This window comes from Ambystoma mexicanum, chromosome 1p (genome assembly GCF_040938575.1).
Source record: "Ambystoma mexicanum isolate Mex_15411 chromosome 1p, UKY_AmexF1_1, whole genome shotgun sequence".
Lineage (NCBI taxonomy): Eukaryota > Metazoa > Chordata > Amphibia > Caudata > Ambystomatidae > Ambystoma > Ambystoma mexicanum.
Window position 1 is genome coordinate 91,818,592 of NC_090921.1, and position 26,313 is coordinate 91,844,904.

General features: G+C 47.7%; 1 protein-coding gene across 3 annotated transcripts in view; it reads right to left on the minus strand.

Moving 5' to 3' along the window:
• Positions 1–1,121: 1,121 nt before the first annotated feature.
• LOC138566520 (eukaryotic translation initiation factor 4E type 2-like) overlaps positions 1,122–26,313 on the minus strand; it is a 247,557-nt gene continuing 222,365 nt past the window's right edge. For 2 of the 3 annotated variants that reach the window (XM_069643942.1, XM_069643953.1), the window contains 2 exons: positions 2,136–2,179; positions 1,122–2,001 (listed from right to left, as the gene is read on the minus strand). In XM_069643942.1, the coding sequence (XP_069500043.1) occupies positions 1,835–2,001; positions 2,136–2,179 (211 nt within the window). In that variant the 3' untranslated portion in view covers positions 1,122–1,834. The remainder of the gene's footprint in view (positions 2,002–2,135; positions 2,180–26,313) is intronic. The other variant, XM_069643960.1, reaches the window with a different exon arrangement.

The following is a 26,313-nucleotide window of genomic DNA, read 5'->3' on the forward strand; positions in this document are numbered from 1 at the left end:
ACCACCGCTTGGTGCACCTACCAGTCAGTATCTTGGGCTGAAAAAGCTGACAGGCCTCCAATGCCACTCTTACTCTTTGCGAGTGTCCTTCCAAGGGAATTTGCCATTGGACAACGGGCTCAATTTAAAAAAGCCGTTTGCTCCATATTGGAGGGAAAAAGGGGAGGGGCAAAGAAAAGCAATTCTCAAGAGAATAGTCAGAAGAAACAGCGAGAGTCCTCACTCTCCCTACTTTGAGGCCGGGATGTCGGGTCAAGGCCAAGAAGAAAGGCAGCTGTCTAGTTGCCAGAGGGGTAGAATCGGTGAAACAGGAGCAGCCGTCGAGAGGATGTAGAGCAGTCGTTAAACAGCCGAAGATGCTTGGCGGTTAACATGCTAATCCTTATTAGTAGCAATTTCTTTCCTTTTTATTTTGTTATTGTTTTAGTTGAAAAATACAATGTAAACTCGATAAACGAGCTTTGCATTAAGCGACCGACCACAAAGACAAAAAAAAAAATGCATCCTGTGGGACCTCGACACATGAAGGATTTTGGATCCAGAACTATACATGTTAGGGATAGTGTTACAGTCACGCCCAAGCCAGCGTCCCTTTTTTCGATCTTAGGAAGAAAGTTGCCACTAGATATTACACAATATGCACAGCATGTCATTCTAAGCATCAGAAATGTCTGTCAAACTATTTTCATTCAACACATCAACAAACTGATGTCACTGCAGTTGGTGCCTTTCATTCCCCCAGGCACAGAAGATACACTTTCCTCGCTTATACTAGTGCTGAGAAGTCCACCATATGGCCTTTCATGCTACCCTGCTCAGCCTCAAGGGTTTCTCCTGGTCAAAGACTATTGCATTTTCCATTTTACAAACAATCCTAATCTTTAAATATAACACCCTTACGAGTTTCTATCCGCTCTTGGATCTTGGGCCACTACAAAAAAACAGCAATAAATATGCTAATGGAGTTCGTTGAGATTTATGCACATTAAAACACTCCTAAAAAGCAAAAACAAGCTCATATTCAAACTGGATTATGAACAGACTAAGCAGCAGAAAACACTCAACTCTTCCGGAGAACAAGAGGGAAATAATCAGGATAATAAAAGCCAGATTATAAAACATTTTTAACAATTTATTTTTATTCGTAGCAGTCAAGACTGAACCTATACATTTATTTTCTTTTAATGAAAACTGTGTGTAATCGAGGGGTAGCTTTGGTTTAAATTTTCATTCCGTCACAGGTAAATCTGTAGCACTAAAATTGAGGAAATTGTGAAAACCATTCACAATAACTGGGACAGATTAATCTCAGTAAAAACGTCTTTAGGAATCATACTATGGGTTGGCCAAACAAAGTGGAAATACTCTGTACCAAGGAGATGTCAATTGCGCGTTTCACAGGACAACAGGCAGTCTGCACAAAGAGGACACTCACTGTATTTGCAGTCCCACCCTAAAAATATCTTACCATCAAAAGAAACGCCTTCAAACAAATAACTGTAAAAAAGTGTCTCAACAATCAGATCTAAAGAGATGGTACAGGTGGTGTCTCAAGTTGGCAGGCGTGCGTGGGACTGGTTTAGCGATGAAATTCCTTCAATGAAATCACCAGTGCTGCAACACTACTAACAGGCCAACTTTGCATTTTATTTATGTACACGTTCAAAATACATTTTGCTTGCGCTTTTGTATAAAAAAAAGGAATGCGTCCCTTCAGCGTCTCAGAAGCGCCTGTGTGTACATTCCAGGCCAGCATGGAAGGTGACTCAGCAGCACATGATGGGAAGAGTTGTCCAGCTTCCCAGATTACAGGAGCACCGTCTCTTTGGGAACACTAGCTCCAGGAGCCCATGGGAGGGTTCAGTTTCCACTTGGATTCACTGCCGAGGTCCCGCGGTGGTCTGCCTGATCTGCTCTCCATTTCAGCAATTCTGGAAGGCGGTCGCAATAGGTTTATTCTCCTAGAGGGCAATCTTGGTGTTGCGGAAGCTGGAGTTGTCTCTGAAAACAGAAAGAACGTGACAATGTTTTTGCTTAGGCCAAATGAGATCAGTCATTCTGTGATTAGGGACCACATTTTAGACACATGTTTGACAGGAAAAGGATAAGCCTACGGAGTTCAACCTTCTACTCACCAGAGCTTGGGAACATGCTGGTTATATGCGGCTTGCCTGGACCCCTACGGAAACGAAACACATTATCTCATAGGGCTGACCCAGCCAAAAAAAAACTTTCAATTATTTCTTTGTGGTGATCCAGAGCAAAAAGCAAACAAGGAAAAGTTACCCAATTCTTAATGTGGCCTTTCCCACCACCCCCCTCGTCTCCCAAAGGCTGCAATCCCTGGATCAGCATGACTGGTTTCTTGTTCAAAGATAGAATCCATCAGCACTGAACAGACATTTACTGAGCCCTGTACAACAGATGACACTCCAAACAAAATTAACTTAACAAGGCTTTCAGGGAAAGAAATCGGGATTTGGAGTTCTATGCAGAATTCAGTGATCTTTTGAAGTTCTTTTGTACACAGACCTTTGGCTACCATTGAACTCCATAATAGGGATATACCTTTACGCCAAATGTAGAACTTGCAGATAGAAAGACCCCTGTGTTTCATTAACATCTCATTTGCATAAGAGAAAACCCTTGGGCCAGTGCTGATCAGACAGCCCCATGTCTAGTACACAGTGATCTGGTTCAGATAATCCTTCAATATGTTCTCCTTGACAATTTACTGAGCGTCGTTCTGCAAATAAAGATATGAGCTGTGCACACAATGACTTTCTTATCATTTAGATAGACATCAGACCAGCTCCCATAACAAACACCTATCCATGAAAGTTACCCAGTTTAAATTGAAATGGGACCTGCTGGCTACGAGTCGCATGGATCATTACTACTATCTAGTCAAAAGTTGTAAAAAGTCGCTACACTAACAACCAATCAGTGTATAGTTCGCTTTTATGTTCTACAGTGCTCTTTGCAACAAGTTGAAGAGGTTAGTTCTCCCGTCCATCTACACACAAGCCTTAGTAGCAAAGTAGATACATTTTCCTAAACCTAGGGAACGTAAACAAAGTTCAAAAGTCAACAGAAAGTGGAACAATCAAGGTGTTGCGTGTCTGATAGGAGAGACATACAGTGTGTGTCTGTCACTCTGGTAAAAGACTACTTCTATACACCAAGTTTACATGCAGTCACAGGTTGGTCTGCAACTGCCATGGCAGAATTTCTATAATCAAACTTCTTAAAAGGCATTCTGAAAATTGCCATGTCCTAGGACACCATAAGTGGCAGAGTTATGGAAGCACAGTAGTCCCTTCCCTAATCCTCATGAAGGGAGGTGGTCCGACTGGGCATATACATTACTCCACTACTGCATTCTATGCTAAAACAGCCAGCAAGGACTACAGGGGCAAGTGGAGGTCATGTGCTGGTAGTGTACCCATCGGACAGAATAGTCTAAGGGGAAAAAGTACATAGTCTATCCTTTGCTAGTCAGGAACTCTAGCTAACAAGGAATGAGCACCCATTTTGTAGAGAACCTCAAGTAAGTACCTACTTAGCAAAGGAAGAAGTAGGAGCATGGAGCAAATACCCATTCAGCAAAATGGAGTGAAGGAACCGGCATGAGCATTTGCTTAGAATAGCTAGGAAGAGCAGGGAGCGAATGAGGTTTACAATTATGGGAAGGAAGAGTAGGGCGGTAGCACCCCAAGGCTTGGCCCGCATATAGGGTTGCTAATGTGCCCCTTGCCACCCCCTTAATTTGTGGTCCCTTCTGTGTCACATTTCATAAAAGTGAGACCAACAAAAAAAATGCAACGACTGGTGGGGTTTCTACTTTTTTTCATAGGACTGCACATGAGTCAGGGCAGGAGAAACATATCCCCTCATCTGCAGCACTATCAAAAGACATTAGGGAGATATCAACTGACCTTGCAGGGGTGCTGGAAATCTAGTCCGTGCAGGTAAACAAATGCTGGTTGACTCGTCTGCCTCTGCAGATTTGTCTAAGATCCTTGTGAGGGGGAGGGAGAGAGGGAGCGAGGGAGTGAGAGAGAGAAAGAGGGGAGAGAGGGGGTGAGGGGGAGAAGAGCGGCATAAGTCAGCAGGGAGGAATAACCTGAGAATTGAAAGAAAGGGTCAGGTCTTGAAAAAAGTAACCATGTATGATTACCTAGGCATCCGGTTCTCAGAAAATCTTTGGTCGAACCACCAGTACAAGGCTACAGTGACAATTGATAAATACTGTGGGGGAATCCGGAGGATCAACTCCCACGGTAGGAGACGCACCTCCCCAGCTTTGGAAATTTATAGATCCCAGGCATTGCCTGCAGCCAAATATGGAGCTGCGCTATGGAGCCATCAAAGGGTACCCCTCCCTTAGTGTTGTAGAAAATGACTTCCTACTGGCCCTATTGATGCAGTCAAAGGGGGCTCCAATAGCCAGTCTTTGGTGGGAGTATGACCTGCTCCCCACTTGCTGGTGCCTAGTCCATAGGACCTTTGCTTAATTGGGTCAGGATCTGGTCCAATGTGCATTTGGCTCTCTAGCGATCGGCGCTAACCAATTTTTTTAACACCAAGTGGGTCACATCCACGGCCCTGGTTTAGGCCTGTACGTGTGGAGCTCCATAGACTTGATTTGCCTCTACTCTGGGAGAGCCCCCACAGCATAATCCCAGGTTCAAAGTTAAAATGTTAAGAAAGCTTCCAACGAAGCACTAATTGATCGGATGAAGTAGGAATGCATGGCATGGAGTACAGGGCACCTTTACATGATTTGCAAACCGTTATGGATTCAAGAATAACTCGATAATGATAGTCCTGGGTATGTGCGCTCATTATACATATAGTTGCGCACCACTACGCTGAAAGTAGCATCCTTAACGGCAAAATGGAAGCCTAACAATAACTCTACTTGTGGCGACACTGATGAATCCACTATGCACTTTATGTTCATGTGTCAGATATAAAAACCTTAGATTACGATATTTGCTACCTATATTTAAACCAAGGAACATGAGGTCGGTGCAAGCAGCCCTTAAGCTTTGCACTTATGCTAAACCGGCTGTAAATGGCATGCTGCAATTTGTTACTTTTTTAAATATTTTCCAATTATAAAAGTGATCATGGGCTTTAATGATATGACCAGTTTTAATGTGATGCTATATTAGCACTTTATAATGTGGCCTCATTTATGCATTGTATTTCGTGTTTTGATGCTTTTATGGCTCCAACCGCTGAATAAAGTTACGTTTCATCAAATGGGAATACTGGCATGTAATAGTGTAGCCAGCATCGACATATGTGGGCACAGCCAACATGAAAATCATTTTATATAGGAATATATTGGGGTAAAGCCATGAATATGCATTGTAAGATGAACCTGCGCGCTGCGAGACTTGACATCTACAGGATATCTTCATGCGACACCCAAAATAAAAATCGCAAACTGCATTTTTACCCAGTTGTCTACAGGAAGTGTGCTGAGAAATTCACACTTTTAACCCATTTTTAAAAAATGGGTGAGTGGAGTACACCCCAAATCCTCCATTGGATGGTTTTAACTCCGCCCGGTTGCTCCCGCATTTTGGTAGGAAAAAAAAAACGTACGCCTACAGGGAAAAATTCACCAGTAGCCACTGCTGTCTAGTATGACCCTGAGGGAAGAGCAATGACGCTTAGTTGGCCCCTCACTGGCTAGACAGAGGAACTGTTGGGCGGGAGGGGGAGGTCGAGCACTTGTGGGATGGGAAGGGAGCATGAAGGTGTCCCTGCAATGTTAGGAAAAGATGTCTGGATAGTCCATGAGTAAGTCTATAAACCGGAAGTGATGAACACTTCTGCATACATTACCTTGACGAGAAACGTACCAACGTGCAAGCTAACACCAGGGTCCATGTAGGAAGAAGTGTCTAGATCGGCGTGGACATAAAATGTAGATAAGGTTTGATTAACACATGGGGTGCTCGGGACAATGTAGGCTTCCACCTAGCAGCTCCTCCTAGACTTCAGCAACATGCATTATTGCCATTCCTCTTGAGACAGACTGAAACAGCAGTATTAACCTACTCTTTGTAACAAAACTATAAATGCAACACCAACTGAGAACAGTGTGAAAATCTACAAGGGTCATCGGAAGGAAAAATGGCATGGTCTGTATCCATTTATCTTTCCGTCACCTGGCTTCTCAGGAACAGAGACACAGCTTAAAAGGGTTCAGACGGCCCCTGCAGACAGATTTTCAACAAAAACAATAAAGGTAAAGCTTCAAGTCAAACGCGGAAACAAAACTAAACCAGGTAAATTAATGAGTGCATATAGTGCACTCAAATCCTCCAAATTCCCATCATTCTGACCTCCTCTCAAGAAACTGCTCATCCCGCCTCTCGGATTTTCGGCTATTGCACCAGTGCACCGTAGGTAAATTAATTGGGAAAAAAGGAGGGGTGATGGGTGAGGTTGCCATCACTGGGTAGTCTTGTATCTTTCAGTTAGGTCATTACATTTCTCTCACCGTCTTTGGTATTAATAACTCACAACCAAGTACCCAACTGAACCCTGCACCTAGAGCAAATGTGTTTTTAAAGCACTTTGCTCCGACAGTTAATCTCTTTCTGTGTGCTGCCAGTTATTGCAAGCAATGAATTAGGGAGCATTCTTCACCTCCACCAGCTAAATCCCAACCTTTTACTAAAGGCCAGTTGCCAAACAATGTCTGCTGATGAAATCCTGATGGCAGCTGCTGGATCAGAACCAACTCCACTCTCTCCAACATTCAACTGAAAGTGGCCAGAAGGAGACATGCAGAGCTCCAAAAAGACCCAACTAAAGTAGAAAAAAAAAGGTCATCTAGGTCATAGACTATGTTTACTTTCCTCATCAGTATTCTTCCAGCATTCTGGAATAGTCCCAATGAAAGAAGGTGGATTTTCTCAACAGCAATGATTGGTGCAGAGGGGAGTGTGAGGTAGTTTGGAATCTTTGAGATGATTCTAATCTGCCTTTCATTCCTGTCAAGCTCAAGGAAGGTCACAGCAACGAGAGCTACGGAATTCAATGAAGTAAAAACCAGTAAGAAGATAGTCATGATTTATGTAGTGGAATGACAGTCTAATTGATGAGTGGATTGCTTTTGAAGATGTAGGGACATGAATAGCCTGCATAATTTAATATGTTATTAATAAGAGTGTCACAGTAGAATGGGAAGACTTTTGGTAGTGCTTGACAAGTTGGAAAATTTTGGGGGTTTGTTCTTAGCGATTGTTCATAGGCTTATAGGAGGGGTGTCCGGGACACTGGACTTTTTAGAATGTTATATCAAGTATATAGTTTTTGTCTGTTGTTGCTGACTTGCTTCTATTTCAGAGGGGGGGTTGTTTTGTTCACATCTTGTGGTATCCTATGTAGATTATCTGATTTAGTAGAGGATACTGTAGTTGATGCGCTCGTAATTGATAGTAGATCAGAGAAAATGGCTAATGAATTACATGTGCTTACGTGGAATGTAAATGGATTAAACAATACAAAGAAAAGGCTCAAGATTATGAATCACATGAGAGAATTGAAGTGCGATGTTTGTTTTGTTCAAGAGACTCATTTACTTAAAGAAGAAATTGATAGCCTTAGAAAAGGTTGGGTTGGAAGGATACATGGCTCAAGTTTTTCATCTCGATCAAGAGGAGTGGCAATTTTAATCAGAAGGAATTGTCCTTTGAGGATTGTACGGGAAATGACAGATAGTGAGGGCAGGATGGTGGCTTTGCTAGTTAATATTCAAGGTTGTTTGGTGACGTTATGTAATATTTATGCCCCGTCGGTAGATGATGGTTCATTCTTTAGGCAGGTGGCGCAGACGCTTCGAGACTTGGGTTCAGATAACATCATTCTTGGTGGTGACTTTAATACTGTTTTGAATAAGGATTTGGATAGGAGTGTGCCAGGAAATTTTAGACATAGTGATCGTCACTAGGTTTCTCTTAAAAGCTTGTTAGAGGAACATGCTTTACGAGATTGTTGGAGGTTGCAACATCCACATGCTAGAGAGTACAGTTTTTACTCCGGTGCACATTCGGTTTACTCCAGATTAGACATGTTGACAGCTGGTCTGATGACCAAGAATTTTATGTCAAGTGAGATTGGCCCGATCTTATTGACGGATCATGCTCACGTGAGGATGAACATTGACTTGGGAAATACTGTTCGGAGAACGTATACGTGGAGAATGGATAATGCGTATTTAAAGATGGAAAAGGAGGTGGATAAGTTGAAGGCAGAAATTGATTTTTTTGTTTCAGTAAATCATACTGGTGATGTGCGGCCGGAAGTTGTATGGAAAGCTTTAACATGCACTATGAGGGGTTATCTGATTAATTTGACGTGCGGATTGAGAAAGAAAACTGCAAATAGACAGAAGGAACTTGAAATTAGGGTTGATGTTTTATCTAAGGCAGTTATGGCTGACCCATCTGACAGATACTATTTCTGAGTTGAGGGTATTGAAAAAGGAACTTAATGACATAATTGAGGAGAAGACAGAAAGAATATATTGTAACCTGAAATGTGAATATTTTGAGAAGGGTGAGAAGTGTGATAAATGGTTGGCGTATCGATTGAAAATGAGGGAGGCTGAAAGATCAATTGCATTTATTCAAGATAAAGATGGCCAAATCACTTTTATGCCGAAATAAATTAACAATGTATTTTGGGATTATTACACGCATTTATATAAGAGTGAAATTGTTGTGCCTGTCGGGACTATTGACTTTCTGGAGAGTGTGAATCTTGCTAGTGTTTCGGATTGTGACACACAGTTATTGGAGGAGGATCTGACATTAGATGAGATTAAGATGGCTATCGGCAAACTAAATGTGGGGAAATCGCCGGGGCCTGATGGCTTCCCGGTAGAATTCTACAAGATATTGCCAGATTCAGCCCTGAATCTTCTTAAGGATATGTATGTGTCTTCTTTGGCTGAGGGTATACTGCCGGCTTCGACTAGACACGCTATGATATCTGTCTTTCCGAAGAAGGGCAAGGATGAGACGCTTCCTGGAAGTTATCGACCGATTAGTCTGATTAACACAGACAACAAAATCTTGGCTAAGATCATGGCTAATAGATTGGAAGGTCTACTACCGAGGTTAATCAATTAAAAATCAGTCGGGTTTTGTAAAAGGGAGGAAAACCTCCAGCAATATCAGGCGTTTATTTCACACGCTTAATAAGGCATCGAATGAGACTGAAGAGATGGCCGCGTTTTCATTGGACGCGGAGAAGGCTTTCGATAGGGTGGAGTGGAACTACTTGTTCGTAGTGCTTGAGAAGTTGGGTTTTGGAGTGAATTTTATATCATGGATTAGGCTCTTGTATACGGAACCGACAGCAGATGTTAACACTAATGGGATTCGATCTGATCCATTTAGACTAGAGAGGGGGACGAGACAAGACTGCCCGCTTTCACCTTTGTTATTTGTTCTGGCGATTGAACCTTTGGCGGCTGCCATTCGCGATCAATTGGATATAGTTGGTGTTTCATGTTGGGGTTTGTGTCAAAAAATATGGCCGTTTGCAGACGACATACTTTTGGTCCTGCGGGACTTACGTCTTTCATTACCGACATTGATGGGGGTCTTAACCTCATTTCAGGAGATTTCTGGTTATAGAGTGAATTGGGACAAATCTGAAGTGTTGCCGCTGGTTCCTGGATGTAACAGAAAATATGTCACTGATCTAGGGTTTCGTTGGTGTCCAGATAGGATGTTGTATCTGGGGATTCGGATCACTCCGAAGATTTGTGACTTGGTAAGAGTGAACATGAATGTGATTGCTGTGGCTTTTAAATCTGATTTAGAACGATGGGGGTTACTGAAGCTGTCGCTTTGGGGGAAGGTGAACGCATTAAAAATGATGTCAGCCCCTAAAATTAACTATATCTTAAGTATGATCCCATTGAATGTTGATGCATCTTATTGGAAAGAATTGGACACGCTTATACAAGGTTTCTTGTGGGACAATAAACCGGCAAGATTGAGTTTGTGGAAGCTACAATTGCCTTTAGAGAAAGGCGGTTTAGGTGTACCAAACTTCAGGGCCTATCATCTGGCCTTCAGTTGTGCTTTTTTGGTGGATTACATGGAAACGAGTCCTAGTGTATGGGCTGCGGCGGAGGCAAGTGCAAATGGTCCATTATCTCCTAGGGCATTGTTAACCTCTTTATCGAAGGGAGTAAAGGATATATTGACTACATACAGGAATCTGAATGCGTCTGTTTGGATGAATCCGTCTATTAAATTGAATGGCAAATCTTTTTTCTGGCCTGAATGGTTTTTGGGTGGTATCAAATGGATTGGAGATCTCTTCAATGATGGTGTGTGGAAAAGTGCGAGAGAATTGCAAAGAGTGCAGTATTGACAGATTCAGATTATCGGATTAAAGGAAATTGAAGTTAGCAGTTGGTATAATTGATTTTCAGAATGGTCTAAACCTGGAATTTCTTACGAGGAAATCATAGGTGAATGAGGGCGGTTTGGCGAGCCGGGTGTATAGGCAGATTGTTCATAATTATAAAAGCAATGATAGCCTAAGAATTGAATGGGGTCGGAGAATTGGAGCGGACATTACTGAGGAAAGTTGGAAAAGGATATGTGAGAATGTCAAATTGTGTTCCTTGGGACTGACTGAACGGGCAAGACAAATTAAGATCTTGAATAGGGTGTATTGGACCCTGGAAAAATTGTGGAGGAGAGGTTTGAAGGATGGTCCGGAATGTTGGGCATGTGTTCAGGAGGATGGTACTATGGAACATATGATGTGGGATTGTGTGAAGGTCCGTGGGTTTTGGAATGGTATCAGTGGTATTTGCGAGAAAATCTTGGATGTGACAATTGATTTTAATTTTGAGATGTTCATTCTGGGGAATGATTCCATTTTGGAAGATCTCACTCAGTGCCAGAAAAAATGGTTCTTCAGAGGAGCTGCAATGGGTAAAAAGATTATTCTCAGAAATTGGAAGTCGATTGCTATATTAGACAAAGAGCTGTGGCTGACTGAAATGGGGAATTTGGCAGCTATGGAGGAACGACTGTATAGAAAACAAGGCAAAATGGGTTTGTTTCTTAAGATTTGGGGAACAATTTTGGAACTGTGTTGAACTGATCTTGTAGGTAACGATATGTGAACAGGGGGTTGGGCGGGTTTGGATCCTGAATTTTGTTGTTTACTTACTGTTTTCTGTGACTGTATGAGAATGCATTACTTACCGTAAAAGCATTTCTGATGATTGTATCTGCTTAGATTCACATGCTGTGCATAGGTCCGACATCCAGTGGTCACTGCGGAGTATTGCATTTTGTTTTTCGTAGTCGAAAAGGGGACGTCGACAAGGCGTGTCTGAAACACTATCCCTATAGTGACGTGCGTTGTACCCACAATCCCTCACGCGTCGAGGTCCCTCTGTTTGTATTTTTCTGCCCTGAGGGAGCCTTCTAGACGTGAGTGAGTACAGAAAAGAGAGAGATATATAAAGGAAGTCTATGTTCCTTCCATCCGAGCGGGGAGGAAGGGCGGGCGCATGTGAATCTAAGCAGATACAATCATCAGAAATGCTTTTACGGTAAGTAATGCATTCTCTTCTGATGTTTGTTAATCTGCTTAGAATCACATGCTGTGCATAGACTAGCGAGCAGTACCCGGAGTTGGCGGTGGGTTATGAGAAGGAACAGTAGAGAAAAGGTGTCGTAATACTGCCTGTCCCACCTGGGAGTCAGATCTAGAGTGTGTATCTAGACAGTAGTGTTTTGTAAAGGTGTGCACAGAACTCCAGGTAGCCGCTTTGCAGATGGACTCAAGGGGAACATTTGCAATGAATGCTATGGATGCCCCCGTGCCTCGAGTAGAGTGTGCTCTTGGCCTAAAGGGCAGTTCTCTCTTAGCAAGAGTATAGCAGAGAGTGATGCATTGAACAATCCATCTAGAAATAGTGGATTTTGAAACTGCATCTCCTTCTCTTCCTGCTGCCACCGAGACGAAGAACTGATTAGTCTTCCTTAGTGGTTTGGTTCTTTCCATGTAGAACATGACCGCTCTGCGTACATCTAGTGTGTGCAGAGTCCTTTCTCCCAAATTGGAAGGATTTTGAAAGAACGTTGGTAGTTCTATAGATTGGTTTACGTGGAATTTAGAAATAAATTTCGGAGCAAACCTAGGGTGAGTGCGTAGAACCACTTTATCTTTGTGAACTGTAACGAAGGGGTCTAGAATAGAAAGAGCCTGAAGTTCACTTACTCTCCTGATGGAGGTGATAGCTATTAAAAAAGCAGTCTTAAGCGTGAGGTGTTTAAGAGATGCTTTGTGCATGGGTTCGAATGGAGAGCCCATGAGTCTGGTAAGTACCACATTAAGGTCCCATCCGGGAGCTGGGTCAGCTATCGGGGGGTGTATTCTCTTTACTCCCTCCATGAAGGCCTTTATAACAGGGATCCTCCACCACGACACTTTGAGTTGGGAAGTGGTGTATGCAGAAAGTGCAGCTAGGTGGACTTTAATGGAGTTAAACACTAGACCTGAATCCAATAGGTGGGTTAGGTATAGGACCACATGTGTGGGAGAGCAGTCAATAGGGTTGATGCTTTTACTCCTGCACCAGATGACAAATCTTTTCCACTTGCTAGAATAGCAGTGGCGAGTGTTCGGTTTTCGGGCTTCCCTGAGGATGTCCATGCATCTTTGCGGGAGTTGTAGATGTCCGAACTCTATGATCTCAGGAGCCAAGCTGCTAAGTTCATGTTCTGGGGGCATGGATGCAGAGTCCTGCCTTTGTCCTGAGACAGCATGTTGTACGGGCAGGGGAGTTTTACTGGGGGGGATAGAGACATCTCCATCAAGTGAGCGAACCATGGTTGTCGTGCCCACATTGGGGCCACTAGTATCATGGTCACTTGTTCCTGGTGCATCTTGTGCACCACTTTGTTGAGAAGGGGAGTCGGGGGAAAAGCGTAAACAAATTTCCCTGACCATTGCATCGACAGACCGTTCCCCTTGGATTGGTTCTGGGGGTACCTGGAGGCGTAACTTAGGCATTGTGAGTTTTCCAGGGTTGCGAACAGGTCTATTTCTGGGAATCCCCATTGTGTGAAGACGTCGAAGACGATGTCTTCGTGCAGGCGCCATTCGTACTCTTTGGGCAGGGGGAAATCTCTGCTGAGACTGTCTGCTAGCAGATTGAGTTCCCCGGGTACATGTAGTGATAGTAGGAACATGTCCTGTTTGAGAGCCCACTTCCATATATTCTGGGCCAGCTTGGACAGGCCTGGAGAGTGGGTGCCCCCTTGCTTGTTGATGTAGTACATGGCTGTGGTGCTGTCTGTAAGGACCATTACTGTTTTGCCTTGTAGGTGTTCCTGGAAGGCTCTTAGCGCCTTGAACACAGCTAGTAGCTCCAGTAGATTTATGTGTTTGGATGCTACGTTCGGAGTCCACACTCCGTGAGCAGTCTGATGGGATAGGTGCGCCCCCCATCCTGTGAGGGATGCGTCTGTGGTTAGAGTGGCTTCCGCCGCGGGTGTGGCAAAGGGTTTCCCTTTTTCCATGTTTTCCTTTGTCCACCACCGTAGCGAGAGAACTAAGGCCTGCGAGACCACAACTAGATCCTCCCATAGTCCGCTGGCCTGACACCACTGGCTGTTGAGCCACTCTTGCATTGGGCGCATGCGCAGGCGCGCGTGAGGTACCAAATAAATACACGACGCCATCATTCCTAGCAAGCGCATTGCTTTGCGTACCGTCACCTCTCGACCGGTTACATATTGAGGGATTTGAAACAGCATGTTTTGGACCCTCTCTTTGGAGGGGAAGACGAGGCCGTCCTTTGTTTGAATTAGAGCCCCTAGGAATTGTTTGATTTGACTGGGGTCTAAACTGGACTTCTTTTCGTTGATGGAGAAGCCCAACTGGAACAAAAGGTCTACTGTCTTTTGGGTATTGGAGAAGCATGTTTCGTAAGAATCCCCTGTTATGAGCCAGTCGTCGAGGTAAGGGTAAACTGGGATGGACAACCTGCGCAGGTGGGCCGCTGCCACTGCCAGCACCTTCGTGAATACCCTTGGTGCTGATGCTATGCCGAAGGGTAGCACTTTGAACTGGTAGTGTTTGCCCTCTATCATGAACCTGAGGTATTTTCTGTGCGCTGGCAACATTAAAATATGAAAGTATGCATCTTTCATGTCCAATGTTGTCATGTAATCTCCCTGAGAAAGCAGTGGGATTACTTCCTGTAAGGTTACCATACGAAACTTTTGGGGTTTGATAAAGTTGTTCGCTGGGCGCAGATCTAATACAGGGCGCATGGTTAGATCCTTTTTGGGTACAAGGAAGTACACTGAATAAATACCTTCCGTTACCTGAGATAGAGGCACGACCTCTATGGCTCCTTTTTCCAGTAGTTGTTGTACTTCTTGGAGAAGGATGGCAAGATGTTCCGGTGTCATGCGACGTCCCCTCGGGGGTCTGTAGGATGGGGAACTGTTGAATTCGATACAGTATCCGTGGGCTACGGTGGACAGTACCCAACGGTCTGACGTTATCTCCTCCCATGCAGGAAGAAAGGATGTTATCCGGCCCCCGACCGGTGTTGCATGGGAGGGGACGCGAATCTTCGCGTCACTTGGAGTTGTTGGGGGCTTGGGAGCCTCTGGGGGTGGATCCCCGACCCCTCCCTTTGCCCCGGCGTTGTCCTCTTTGGCTGTACTGCCCACTATTGGTTTGGTAATTGGTGGCAGGGTATTGCTGATGTTGATTTTGTTGTTGGTGTTGGCGTTGGCCACGAAAAAAGCGTTTGTTGCCATAGCCGCGCCTGGTAGTGGGCTTAGAGATCTGGTCGAGAGTCTTGATAGTGTCGAACTCTTTTTTAGCCATCTCTAGGGCTTCATCTACCGCTTTTCCGAAGAGGTTAGCGTCCTCGACAGGTTTATTTATCAAAGACGCCTGTGTCTCTGGTTTAAAGCCTGAGTTGCGCAGCCATACATGGCGCTTTAGGAGTATTCCTTGTACCAAGGAACGTCCTGCTGTTTCTGCCGCGTCCAGAGAGTTTTTAACAATGCTCTGGTTCACTTGGGTTCCTTCGCCAATAGTTGACAGTAGGCGCGTACGTAAAGGCTCCGGTGCTTCCTCGGCGTCTTTTCGCAGTTTGGCCCACTGCGCGTCTGCGTAGCTTGCAAGCAAGGAATTGTTGTTGGCAATTCTTGCTGAGAAGGCAGCCGAGGAAGTAACCCTTTTTGCAAGGGCATATAGCCTCTTGCCCTCCTTGTCAGGGGGTGCCTCACTCGTGGAAAGTGGTACCCCTGCCCTCTTTCTAGTATTAGAAACCACTAGGGAATCAGGAATGGAATGTCCCCTAATGTAGAGGGGGTCTGAGGGTGAAGGAGTGAAAAGTTTTTCAATCCGTGGATTGACCCCTCTGATCATAGCGGGAGTGGACAGCGAAGGTATGATTCTTCTCTTCACTGAAGCGAGGAGTGGAATGGTCTGGCTGACCGGGGGTTTTTCCTTAATCACTCTTTCCACAAAGTCCAATTCTGGAGAGAGTTCCCCGGTGTCGAGTTCGAAATGCGCTGCTGCTCTGCGCAACAGTGCATTGAACGTTGGCTGATCGTCAATTGGAGACGTGTTCCTAACTGGAGAATTGTCCGGAGGAGTTAGGTTTATGACATCAGTGTCGGAATACACTGATGGCGATTGCCAGGGGTGTGAAGGTCCCTCTTCTGGGTTAACCCCGAAGCCTTCTTCTATAATGTCTGTTCTGTCTTCCAGACATTCCTCCTGGTTCTGTTCTTCATTGTCCATGAAATCATCTTCTTCCTCGAAGTCTTGCTCCTCCCCAGTGAGGTCATATACATCTTGGAAGTCTGAGGCTGTGTCCTGCTGGGGATCGACTAGCCTCGGATTTTTGGCCCTGGGGTCCTCCTGAGGCCCTTCTCTGGTCCTCTTGTGTGTTTGAGAGGCCTGGGTGCTCATGAACTTTTCCATCCTCTCCATACAGAGGTGGAGTCTTTCCATAGTTTCATGGGGTACCCCAGAGCGGTCTGGCGGGGGAAACATAGGGTTATCTAACTCGAAATGGCTCGACCTCTCCCAAAGCGTCGAGGAAAGTGTCCCATCGCCCTCCGAAAAACCTTCTGGTGTGTCGGGAGACTCCCTGCCTGAAGGGGGTAGTCCCTGCTTCCCTTCGGGCTTTTTCGGCGTATCCTTTAATTTATGCGTAACGCTCGACGAAATCTTCGGCGTACGCTTTTGGGCGTCGGCTACAGCGATTCTTGCTAAGCTATCGGCGACTCGCTTGTCGGCGACTCGTTTGTCGGCGGAAGCTTGAGTTTTCGACGCTATGGGTATCGAACGCTCTACGGCGGTCTGCGCTTTCTGTTGATGCGCACCGGCCGATGGTTTGGTGGCAGCGCCCTTGTTTGCCGAAAGCCCAGTCGCAGGTCGCGGCTGCGGTTGCGAGAGGGGCTTCGAACCCGAACGGTCCGAGGAGGCCGCCGGTGGAACCTACGTCTCCTTGGGCGCCGAAGGTCTTTTCGACTTTGTCGACGAAGAGCCGTGGGTTGTGTGTTTATGTGGATCTTTGTGTGCGTCTGTGTCGCCGGGGTGTTCATCCCCATAAGCAGGGCGTGAGCCGAGCCCGTCGGGGCCGGGGACAGACGAAGCGCGTAAGCGCTCCTTAGAGGGGGTTTCGACTTCCGTAGCGGAGGTCGTGGTATCGCGTTCCTCGTCACTGTCGGTGGTAGCAGCGGCGGGTGAACCTTCGGCCTTCGACATCGCGTAGGCCGCCCACCTTTTAACCCTTCGGTCTTTTAGAGTTTTAGGCTTAAGAAGCCGACACGCCGCGCACCTTTCCTCCTTGTGATCGAGGGGCAAGCAGCGGTTACACCGTGAGTGCTTGTCCTTCCAAGTGAATTTGCCTTTACAAAGTGGGCAAAACCTAAACGGTGTCCTCTCCATAGCCGAGGCAATAAATCGCGATACACACCCCAAGGGAAAGGAAGGGGAAAGGGAAAGGCATTCTCAGAAAAGACCCAGAGATGTCCCACGACCCCACTCTCCCTACTGTATATGGCCTGCGAGGCCAGGCCACGTGTTCGGCAGCGCCGAAGGATTTCTTCCGCTCGACCCTCCGTCGAAGATTCTTTTCGGCGGAGAACAGCTTACAACTGCGTCGAGGGAGGGATTATAAATATTAGAGAAAATACGACCAGGGGTCGAGGAGTTGCAATGTCTCTCGAGGAGCTCCGCGTGAAGGCGACCAGAAGCTGGGCGGAAAAAAACAATCTGAGGGACCTCGACGCGTGAGGGATTGTGGGTACAACGCACGTCACTATAGGGATAGTGTTTCAGACACGCCTTGTCGACGTCCCCTTTTCGACTACGAAAAACAAAATGCAATACTCCGCAGTGACCACTGGATGTCGGACCTATGCACAGCATGTGATTCTAAGCAGATTAACAAACATCAGAAATAATGTTATTGTATTACGCGTTGGTGTATTCTTATTTGTATTGTAAGGAACAAGTTACTTACCTGTAACTGTTGTTCTCCAGCATGGGTCTGGCATGGATTCACATGCTCATGAATATTCCCCGTCGTCAGGCTGGGAATCCTCGGTAAAGAAAAAACCAGTATCAGTTTCGTTTCTGATCGGTCTTTCGTAGTAGTAACCAATCACTGATCTCTGCGTCATACTGACCAGCCAATGACTGCCCTTTACCTAAGCCCCGCCTCTGGCAGCCATCTTCAGATTTGGTAGCACGTGAAGTGGCAGTATGACCAAGTGAAGAGCCGCAGAGGGGTAGGCGGGAGGGTTCGCATGTGAATCCATGCCAGACCCATGCTGGAGAACAACAGTTACAGGTAAGTAACTTGTTCCTTCTCCAGCATGGGGTCTGGCATGGATTCACATGCTCATGAATAAAGTTACACACATGCACAACCACGGGAGGTGGCAAAGGCTCAACATTAAGCATTACATCAAACTCAACATTAAGCAAATCTTACCTCCTCACCAGGCTCACCTTAGGCGAACAGGTTGCGCAACACTGCTTGGCCGACCCTGCACTCCTCCCTGGAATCCCGATCGACGCAGTAGAATTTCGTGAAGGTGTGCGTCGACCTCCACGTAGCAGCCCTGCAGATGTCCAGCAAGGGCACACCAGATAGGAACGCCGTGGTAGCTGCGATCGCTCTGGTGGAATGGGCTCTCGGACGGCCAGGCAGGGGTCGGTTTGCCAACCGATGACAGTACATGATACAGCCGGAGAGCCATCTGGAAATGGAAGCCTTCGAGAGAGCCTTCCCCTGATTGACAGGTCCAAAGTTCACAAAGAGTTGTGACGTCTTCCGAAAACCCTTTGTGCGGTCCACGTAGAACTTCAGCGCTCTAGCCACATCCAGCGAGTGCAGAGTCCTCTCAGCCGGCGACGAAGGCGACGGGAAGAAAACAGGCAACACCAAGGGTTCGTTGAGGTGGTGCAGGAGCCAGGCCTGCAAGTTCAGCGACTTCGGGTCGTGATGGAGGATGGCGCCTCCTTCCCTGGAGAGCAGATCTGCGTCCACTGGCAGCTTGATTGACGGGGACGCTGACAAATCCAGAAGGTCCGGGAACCATATCTGCCTCGGCCACGCAGGTGCGACGAGGATCATCCTGCACCGGGACCTCTTGAGCTGGTTGATGAGCCGGATCAGCAAAGGCAATGGAGGGAACGCGTATAGGAACAGGCCCTCCCAGGGGAACGAGAAAGCATCGCCCATGCTCCTCGGCTGGGGAAACCTGCTGGCGAACCTCCGGCACTTGGAGTTCGTCGCCGTCGCGAACAGATCGATCTGGGGTGTGCCCCACCGTCGGAAGAGGCGGTCCACTAGATCCTGTCGTAGTTCCCACTCGTGGCACGAGCGCAGCTCCCTGCTGAGTGAGTCGGCGATGGTGTTTTTTATCCCTGCCAGATGAAACGGCACCAGAAACATCCCTTGGGCGAAGGCCCAATGCCACAGATCCTGGGCCTCCCTGGACAGGGCTGGGGACCTGGTTCCGCCCCGTTTCCTGATGTAGAACATGGTGGTGGTGTTGTCGGTGAAGATCCTCACCACCTTGCCCTTGAGGGACGGAAGGAAGGACCTGAGGGCCCAAAATACTGCACGGAGCTCCAGGACGTTGATATGGAGGGACTTCTCCGTCGGGAGCCAAAGGCCTCTCGCGTGCAGATTTTCGGTGTGCGCTCCCCACCCTTCCAGGGAGGCATCAGTGGTCACTGTCTCCTGGTGGCCGGGGGTCTGGAAGTCCATGCCCGCCGTCAGATGCGCGCGGGCGCCCCACCACCGGATTGCTCGTCGGAAACTCTCGTCGAGTGTGATCCTCTCCTCGAAGCTGCCCGTCGTCTGGATCCAGCGCGCGTCCAGGAACTCCTGCAACGGGCGCATCCGGAGCCTGCACAGGGGGATGAGGTAAATGCAAGAAGACATCATTCCGAGGAGGGACTTGATGGACCTCACTTTGGCCGCGTCCGCAACCAGCATCCGCTGCACCTTGCCCAGAATGGCCCTCATCCTTTCCTCCAACGGGGGGCCAGAAGCGACGCTGTCGAGCTTCGCTCCCAGAAACAGTGCGTCTTGAGCGGGCACCAGGTGGGACTTGGCGTAGTTTACGGAGAATCCCAGGTCCGTGAGAAGTTGGACGGTCCTTGCCGTGTGCTCCACGGCGAGCTCCCTCGTCTTGGCTCGGATGAGCCAGTCGTCCAGGTAGGGGTAGACGTGGATCCCCTCCCGGCGCAGCTGCGCCACCACCGGTGCGAGGCACTTGGTGAACACCCTGGGTGCCGAACTTAGTCCGAAGGGAAGGGCTCTGAACGGATAGTGACGCCCTTGGACCACGAACCTGAGAAACTTTCGGTGTCCCTTTAGGATGGGAATATGGAAGTAGGCATCCTCCAAATCCAACGACGACAGGAAATCGCCCTCCTCCAGCTGACCCAGGACGTGTTGGAGGGTGACCATCCGGAACTTCTGTGCCTTGATGAATTTGTTCAGTCGTCGTAGGTCCAGGATGGGACGCCATCCTCCAGTCTTCTTCTTCACGAGGAAGTATCTTGAGTAAACTCCGGAGCCCCGAAGCCTCTTTGGGACGAGTTCGATGGCGCCCTTCCTGAGCATCGCCTTTACCTCTAAGAGAAGTTGAGGGACGTGAAGTTCTTTCCTGGCCACAGGGGGGACGCGCGGGCACCTTCTTTGAAACTCGAGCGCGTGGCCCTGGGCTAGGGCGTCCAGCACCCAACGGTCGGTGGAGATGGACTCCCACACGCTGACGAAGCTCGCCAGCCGGCCTCCCACCGGGGTGCTTCGGTGGGGGCCAGACCCCACGGCCGGTTCAGTCCTGCTTCGACGAGGCTTTGCCGCCTTGACCTCCTTGGCGACGACGGCGGGGTCCGCCTGACTTGCCTCGTCCCCTGTAAGCTTCCTGCGTTGACGAATGGGCCGCTTGACGGTAGGTGGAAAATCCGCCGCCGGAACCTTTGGAGGCGCCCTTGCCTCCGCTGCTCCGAAAGGGCGGCCGCCGTTGCTGGAGAACCCCGAGAACCCGGGCCGTCTCCGTGTCTGCTTTGATGGCTTGAAGGGAATCTTCCACTGTTTTCCCAAACAGGTTGTTTCCATCGAACGGCATGTCCAAGATTCTGGTCTGCACGTCTTGACGGAAGTCAGTAGCCTTGAGCCATCCACGCAGCCTAAGGCACATGCCGTTGCCCAACTGGCGAAATCCAGTGTCGGCGATGTCCGTCGCAATCGTAATGGCGTGGTCCGACGCCACCTCACCTTCCTGCAAGATCTCTAGGGCATCCGCCCTCTTGTCGTCCGGTAGGAAGTCCAGCAGGGGGGCCAGTTTGTACCACAGCTCCCTGTCGTAGCGGGCTACGATAGCCAAGGCGTTGGCCACCTTAATCGTCGTCGCTGCAGACGAGATGGCCCTGCGCCCCATCGTATCCAATTTCTTTCCCTCGCCGTCCGGCGGGGACGTCGACGTGGAGGCCGCACCCCCCCCCGCTTTCTTCCTGGCCGTTGCGGAAACGACAGAGTCCGGGGTCGGCTGTGCCCGGAGGCACAAGGGGGCCGCGTCCGGGACCCGGTACTTCTTCTCGTACCGATCCCTTCTAGTCGGCGTCGTGGATGGGTTCTTGAGGAGGGCGAGGCCCTCATCCCAAATATCGTCCAGTAGAGGCACGGAGAGGACCGTCTTCCTCTTGGCCTCACGCCGTTGATAAAGGAAACCTTCCTTCTCCTCCGGGCAGAGCTGGAAGAGCTCGGATGCTCTGGCAATCATGGAGTGAAATGATCCAATCTCGTCGGGCGGGGAAGCCCGGGTGGGAGGTGACGACGGCAGATCCTCGTCGTAAACCTCGTCGTCCGTACCCGTCGCGGCCGTGTCAGTCTCCGTATCATCCCCACGAGTCGTGGACGGGGAGGAGGGCTGAACAGGGTGCGATGGCTGAAAAGGAGGTGGAGGCCTGGCTCCGGGTCCTCCGTCGGGAGCGGTTCCTCCGCTGGTGGTAACGGCAGTCTCGTCCTTATCTCCGAGCATAAGGACTGTATAGCCAACAAAATGGCCGCCGAGTTGTCTTGCGGCGCTGGTTGAGGGGAGCCCGACGGGCGGTCAGGGGCCCCGTCGGCACCCTCGACGATATCGTTGTCTCCTACGTCGGGATCCCTCCCGACAGGCTGGTCTTCTTCCACGCCAACGCCGTGGCTTAAGACCTCGATCAGCTCTTCCTCAGAGGTTGAGGCCAAATCCACGACGACCTCCTGCCCCCCCCTTTTTTTCTCCGTCGGAGGTTTTACGGGGGTCCTGTCGATGGGCAAAAAAGAGGACTCCCTCCGCGGTGGCAGAGAGACTGAGCCCTGAGGTCGCCACCACTGGTGTAGCCTCCACAGGCTGAGCCAGGGCCGCCACGACTGTCTCGATAGAGGCCTTGGCCGGATGGATTAAGGCTTTCACCAGCTTAGGTGCGCTCACCGCCTTCTCCTTGGGGGGGGGGGAACACTGCCTCGCTCTCCCTCCGATGGGGCCTTCGAGCTCAACCGGGGCCTCTCCAGGAGCTTTGCCGGGTGCTCGGCCTTCCTCTTACCCGAACCAGAGCGTTGGCTCGTGGTTGATGGTGCCGGGGAGGATGCGCCCTGCCTGGCACCCGTAGAGCCCGACCGGTGCTTGGCCTTGTGTTGGACCCCCGTTGCCGGGGCGTCCTCAAAGGTCTTAGAAGACCGCTCGGATTTCTTCCTCTTCTTCTCGCCTGACGGGCTCTTCCCTTCCAGCCAGTTGGCGAGACGTTGATGGCGGTCCTTCATGGTCCGCTCCGACATATTGCCGCAAAACGCACAGTCCTTCTCCACGTGCGTCTTCTCCTCATGTAGGCAGTAAAGACAAAAGGAGTGTTCGTCCTCCTTAAAGACATTCTGAAGCTGGCATCCAGGGCAGACCCTGAACAGCTTTCCGGGCGTCGAGCTTCCATTCTCCTGGGCCATGTCCGAGATGGGCCTGAGAAACTTCTGGAGTCCTCTAAAAGCGTAGCTCGACGAAATCTTCACCCTTGAGGGGCGTAGACGAATCTGACACGGGTCCCCGTTGATCGGATGAAGAATCGGTGGAGCTTGAGGCTCTTTTGACCGAAAAAAATGAAGTTTTTGAGAAAAAACGTGAAAAAATAGCACTAACGCTCGAGAGCAATAGCACAAGGATCCCAACACTTCAACGTGCGGTAAAAATCTGAAGATGGCTGCCAGAGGCGGGGCTTAGCTAGAGGGCAGTCATTGGCTGTGGTCAGTATGACGCAGAGATCAGTGATTGGTTACTACTACGAAAGACAGATCAGAAACGAAACTGATACTGGTTTTTTCTTTGCCGAGGATTCCCAGCCTGACGACAGGGAATATTCATGAGCATGTGAATCCATGCCAGACCCCATGCTGGAGAAATAAATTATCAAAAAAAAAAAGATAGTCAAGGGAAAACTAAAGATTGAAGGGAGACCACCAGTCATCAGCAAGAAGTCGCAGAACTCAGATAAGTGCAGAGAATTAACAGTCTTTGATAGTTATGTGAAAAGTATGCTTGAATGTATATAGTGTTAAGCTTGATCTAAAAATTTATAGAATAAGGTGTGCAAGACTATTGGAGGTGCTGAGGTAGCGGAACATGCATAGTGCAAAAAGACTTCCACTCCTAATGGTTGAAAACGCATTGCTGACTCAGTCAGTTGATATCGAATTAGAGTAAGGGACCTTGCATGCGTTACATTAGCGTACCTGAAGGACAAGGTCTCAGAGTTTGCGGGGATAAAGAGCACAAGTTGAGAAGAGCAGCTGTGGAGAGCACAGCGCATCTGTTTGCAAAAACTGTGTGAGGAACTGAATGGGCCAATACTTTGAGTGATGCGCTGGGTGCCGAGTCGAGGAAGGAGCAATCAGTCACGCTGGGTGGTGGGAGCGTTCGAGCGGCTTGAAGTATTAAGAGGCAGTGAAGTAAGTGACACACAGCTCAGTTCCAAAAATATAGAAAACTAGAAAACTGTCTAGGTAGCAATCTGCATTGAGATCCCTCACACAGTTAAGTAAATAAAATGTATTTTTTAAAAATTTTAAATCAGCTGCACAGTCCATGTAAATAAAAGATGTCACAGCCAAGGCAGCATTCAGCACAGAGGCAGTCAGTCGTTCAGCGTGGGCAATTTATTTCAGTCTAAAAACTGTTAGGGCACCAATCAGCACCCAGGCATGGTATACATTTGTTATAAACAAACTGCAGAGCCAAACGAGAATCACAAGGACATTTTGAAAGAAAATGTTTTGCAGGTTCAGTGACTTGGGTAGTTTCTCCAGTAAGAGTCAAGATTGAGAGCCACAGTTGGGAAAGGTTAGTTGTTAAATCTGAATCTGCTGAAGGCAGTGTGCTAGAGAAAACAAATTTGAGAAAGCAACACAGCTCTCAAGCTTCCTACAAACTATTGCAGAGGGAATGACAGGTAATTAAGGGAAGGTGGTACAAAGTATTTAGATAGATTGAGTGATTTTGAGAGGTAATGTAATCTTAAAATGAGTTCATTTGCAGGTTTCCCGAAGGCGAGAGCTTCAGTATTCTGAGGGCAATAGCAGGGGCATGTTCTTTTTTTATGTTATCCACTTCCCCTTTCCCCACCCCCCACCCCCAGGCTGGTCATCTCAGTAATTGTGACTCAAAGATTGTTGGGATGACCGGACTAAGGCGGTCTGGAGGACTCCTCTGCTCCTGCAGGATTTGCAGCTGGGACCACACTGAATCACATGCTTTGCACAGACTAGCAAGCAGTACCAGGTGAAGGTAGTGGGTTGATCGAAGGAACAGAGACAAGTACACGTTTTAGCACTGCCTGTCCCACCAGTGTTTCATTTCCGATGTGTGTGTCACATTAATGCCGTGTGAAAATATGCACTGAACTCCATGTAGCTGCCTTACAGATAAGCCTCTGCAATGAAGGCTAGAGCTGCACCTTTACTCTGTGTATTGTGTGCTCTAGGCTTAAATGGTAGTGTTTTCTTTGACAGATTGTAACACTGTTGTATACACTTTATAATCCATTTATCAATGATAGCCTTTGAGACAGGACCCTCTCCAGGCTAGGTACACAAAGATTTGGTCTTTGTTTAAGTGGATTTGTTTTGTTAAGGTATTGCATGACTGCCCTTAGAACATCTAGCGTATGGAGTGCTCGCTCCCAAAAGTTTTGTGGATTGGGAAAGATGGATAGAAATTCAATGCATTGGTTCACATGGAACTTAGAAATGTATTTTGCCAAGCAGTGGTGATGCGTTACACAATTTTTATGTATTGTGACCAAAGTTTCCATCCCAGATAATGCCTGAAGCTCACTTACTCTTCTAAAAAGATGTAATGGTTAGAAGGAAAGCGACTTTGGAAGTGAGATCCTGGAGGCTTGCTATACACATTGGCTGAAAAGGTGGGCCCATGAGCTGGTCTAAGACTAGATGTAAATCCCAACCGGGAGTGGGTTAGCAATTGGGAGGATAAAGACATTTCACTCCTTCCATGAAAGCTTTAACAGCTGGGATTCTACACCATGAAACTTTGCTTGCGATGTTGTATATGCAGACAGTGCTGCTAAATGTACTTTTAATGAATTTAAAACTAGACCTGAATCTAACGACTTTAGCAGATAGTGTGCTATAAGCGATGGGTGCGACGTCCATTTGCTGACAGTTTTTTTGATGGATTATTTACAGACAAAAATCCCTCAAAAACACATACAAGGGGTGGGTAGGGGTATAAAAAATGGTGGGGAGAGGGTTAGGTTAACAACATAGGGAAATGGGGGTTAGGCGGGGACCCCCCAAATAAAAAGGTCGATGAGTTTGAAAAATCTGCAGAAAAAATATCAGTAAAATGACAGAACCACGGATGGTGTGCAATAGATTGGGTTAACGTGACTTTTTGCACCACACTACAAATCGTTTAGGTAGCAGTCTCTAGTGTTAAGTTTACAGGCTTCCTTTAATATTTCCATGCATCTAGCTGGAAAATTAAAATGTCCAAACTAGGACCCGAGAAGCCAAGCTGCTAAATTGGTTGGGAATTAGGTTTAACCATTGATTCTGTGACATGTTGTGCGGGCATGTTAGTTTCAAAGGTGTGGGAACTGACATTTTGAGGAGGCTGGAATACAATATTTGACATGCCCACATTGGGGCCATTCAAATCGTTCAAGCGATCTTGGTGCATTTTGTGGATTACTGTGTTCAAGAGCGGTGTTGGAGGAAAAGCGTAGGCATATATCCCTGAGCAACTGATCCCTTAGTGCGTTCCCTGGACCTCTTCTGGGGAAAACCTGACTGATAAGTGTGGCATTTTGCATTCCCTTTTGTCTCAAAGGTCTATATTTGGGGTTTAGTATGTTGAGTGTAGCTCCCACTCGAGTTCTGAGGGTTGATGTGTGTTTCTGCTTAGTTTGTATGCTAGACAGTTGTGGTCCCCCATGTGCATGTTACGTTTGTAGAATGATGCCTCTGTGCAGGCACCATTTCCAAATCTGTGGTGCTAGTGTGAAGTTCCGCCCTGTTCCTTGATCTAAAATATGGCTGGTATGCGGTCTGTGATAATTAGCACATTGTCAACCATTCAGTGAGGTTGAAAAGCTTGTAGCTCTTTGTAAACTGCTAGTAATTCCAAATCATTTGTTTCTTCGAAAGTGGTGAGACCACAACACCTGCACTGTGTGATGGAGATCGTG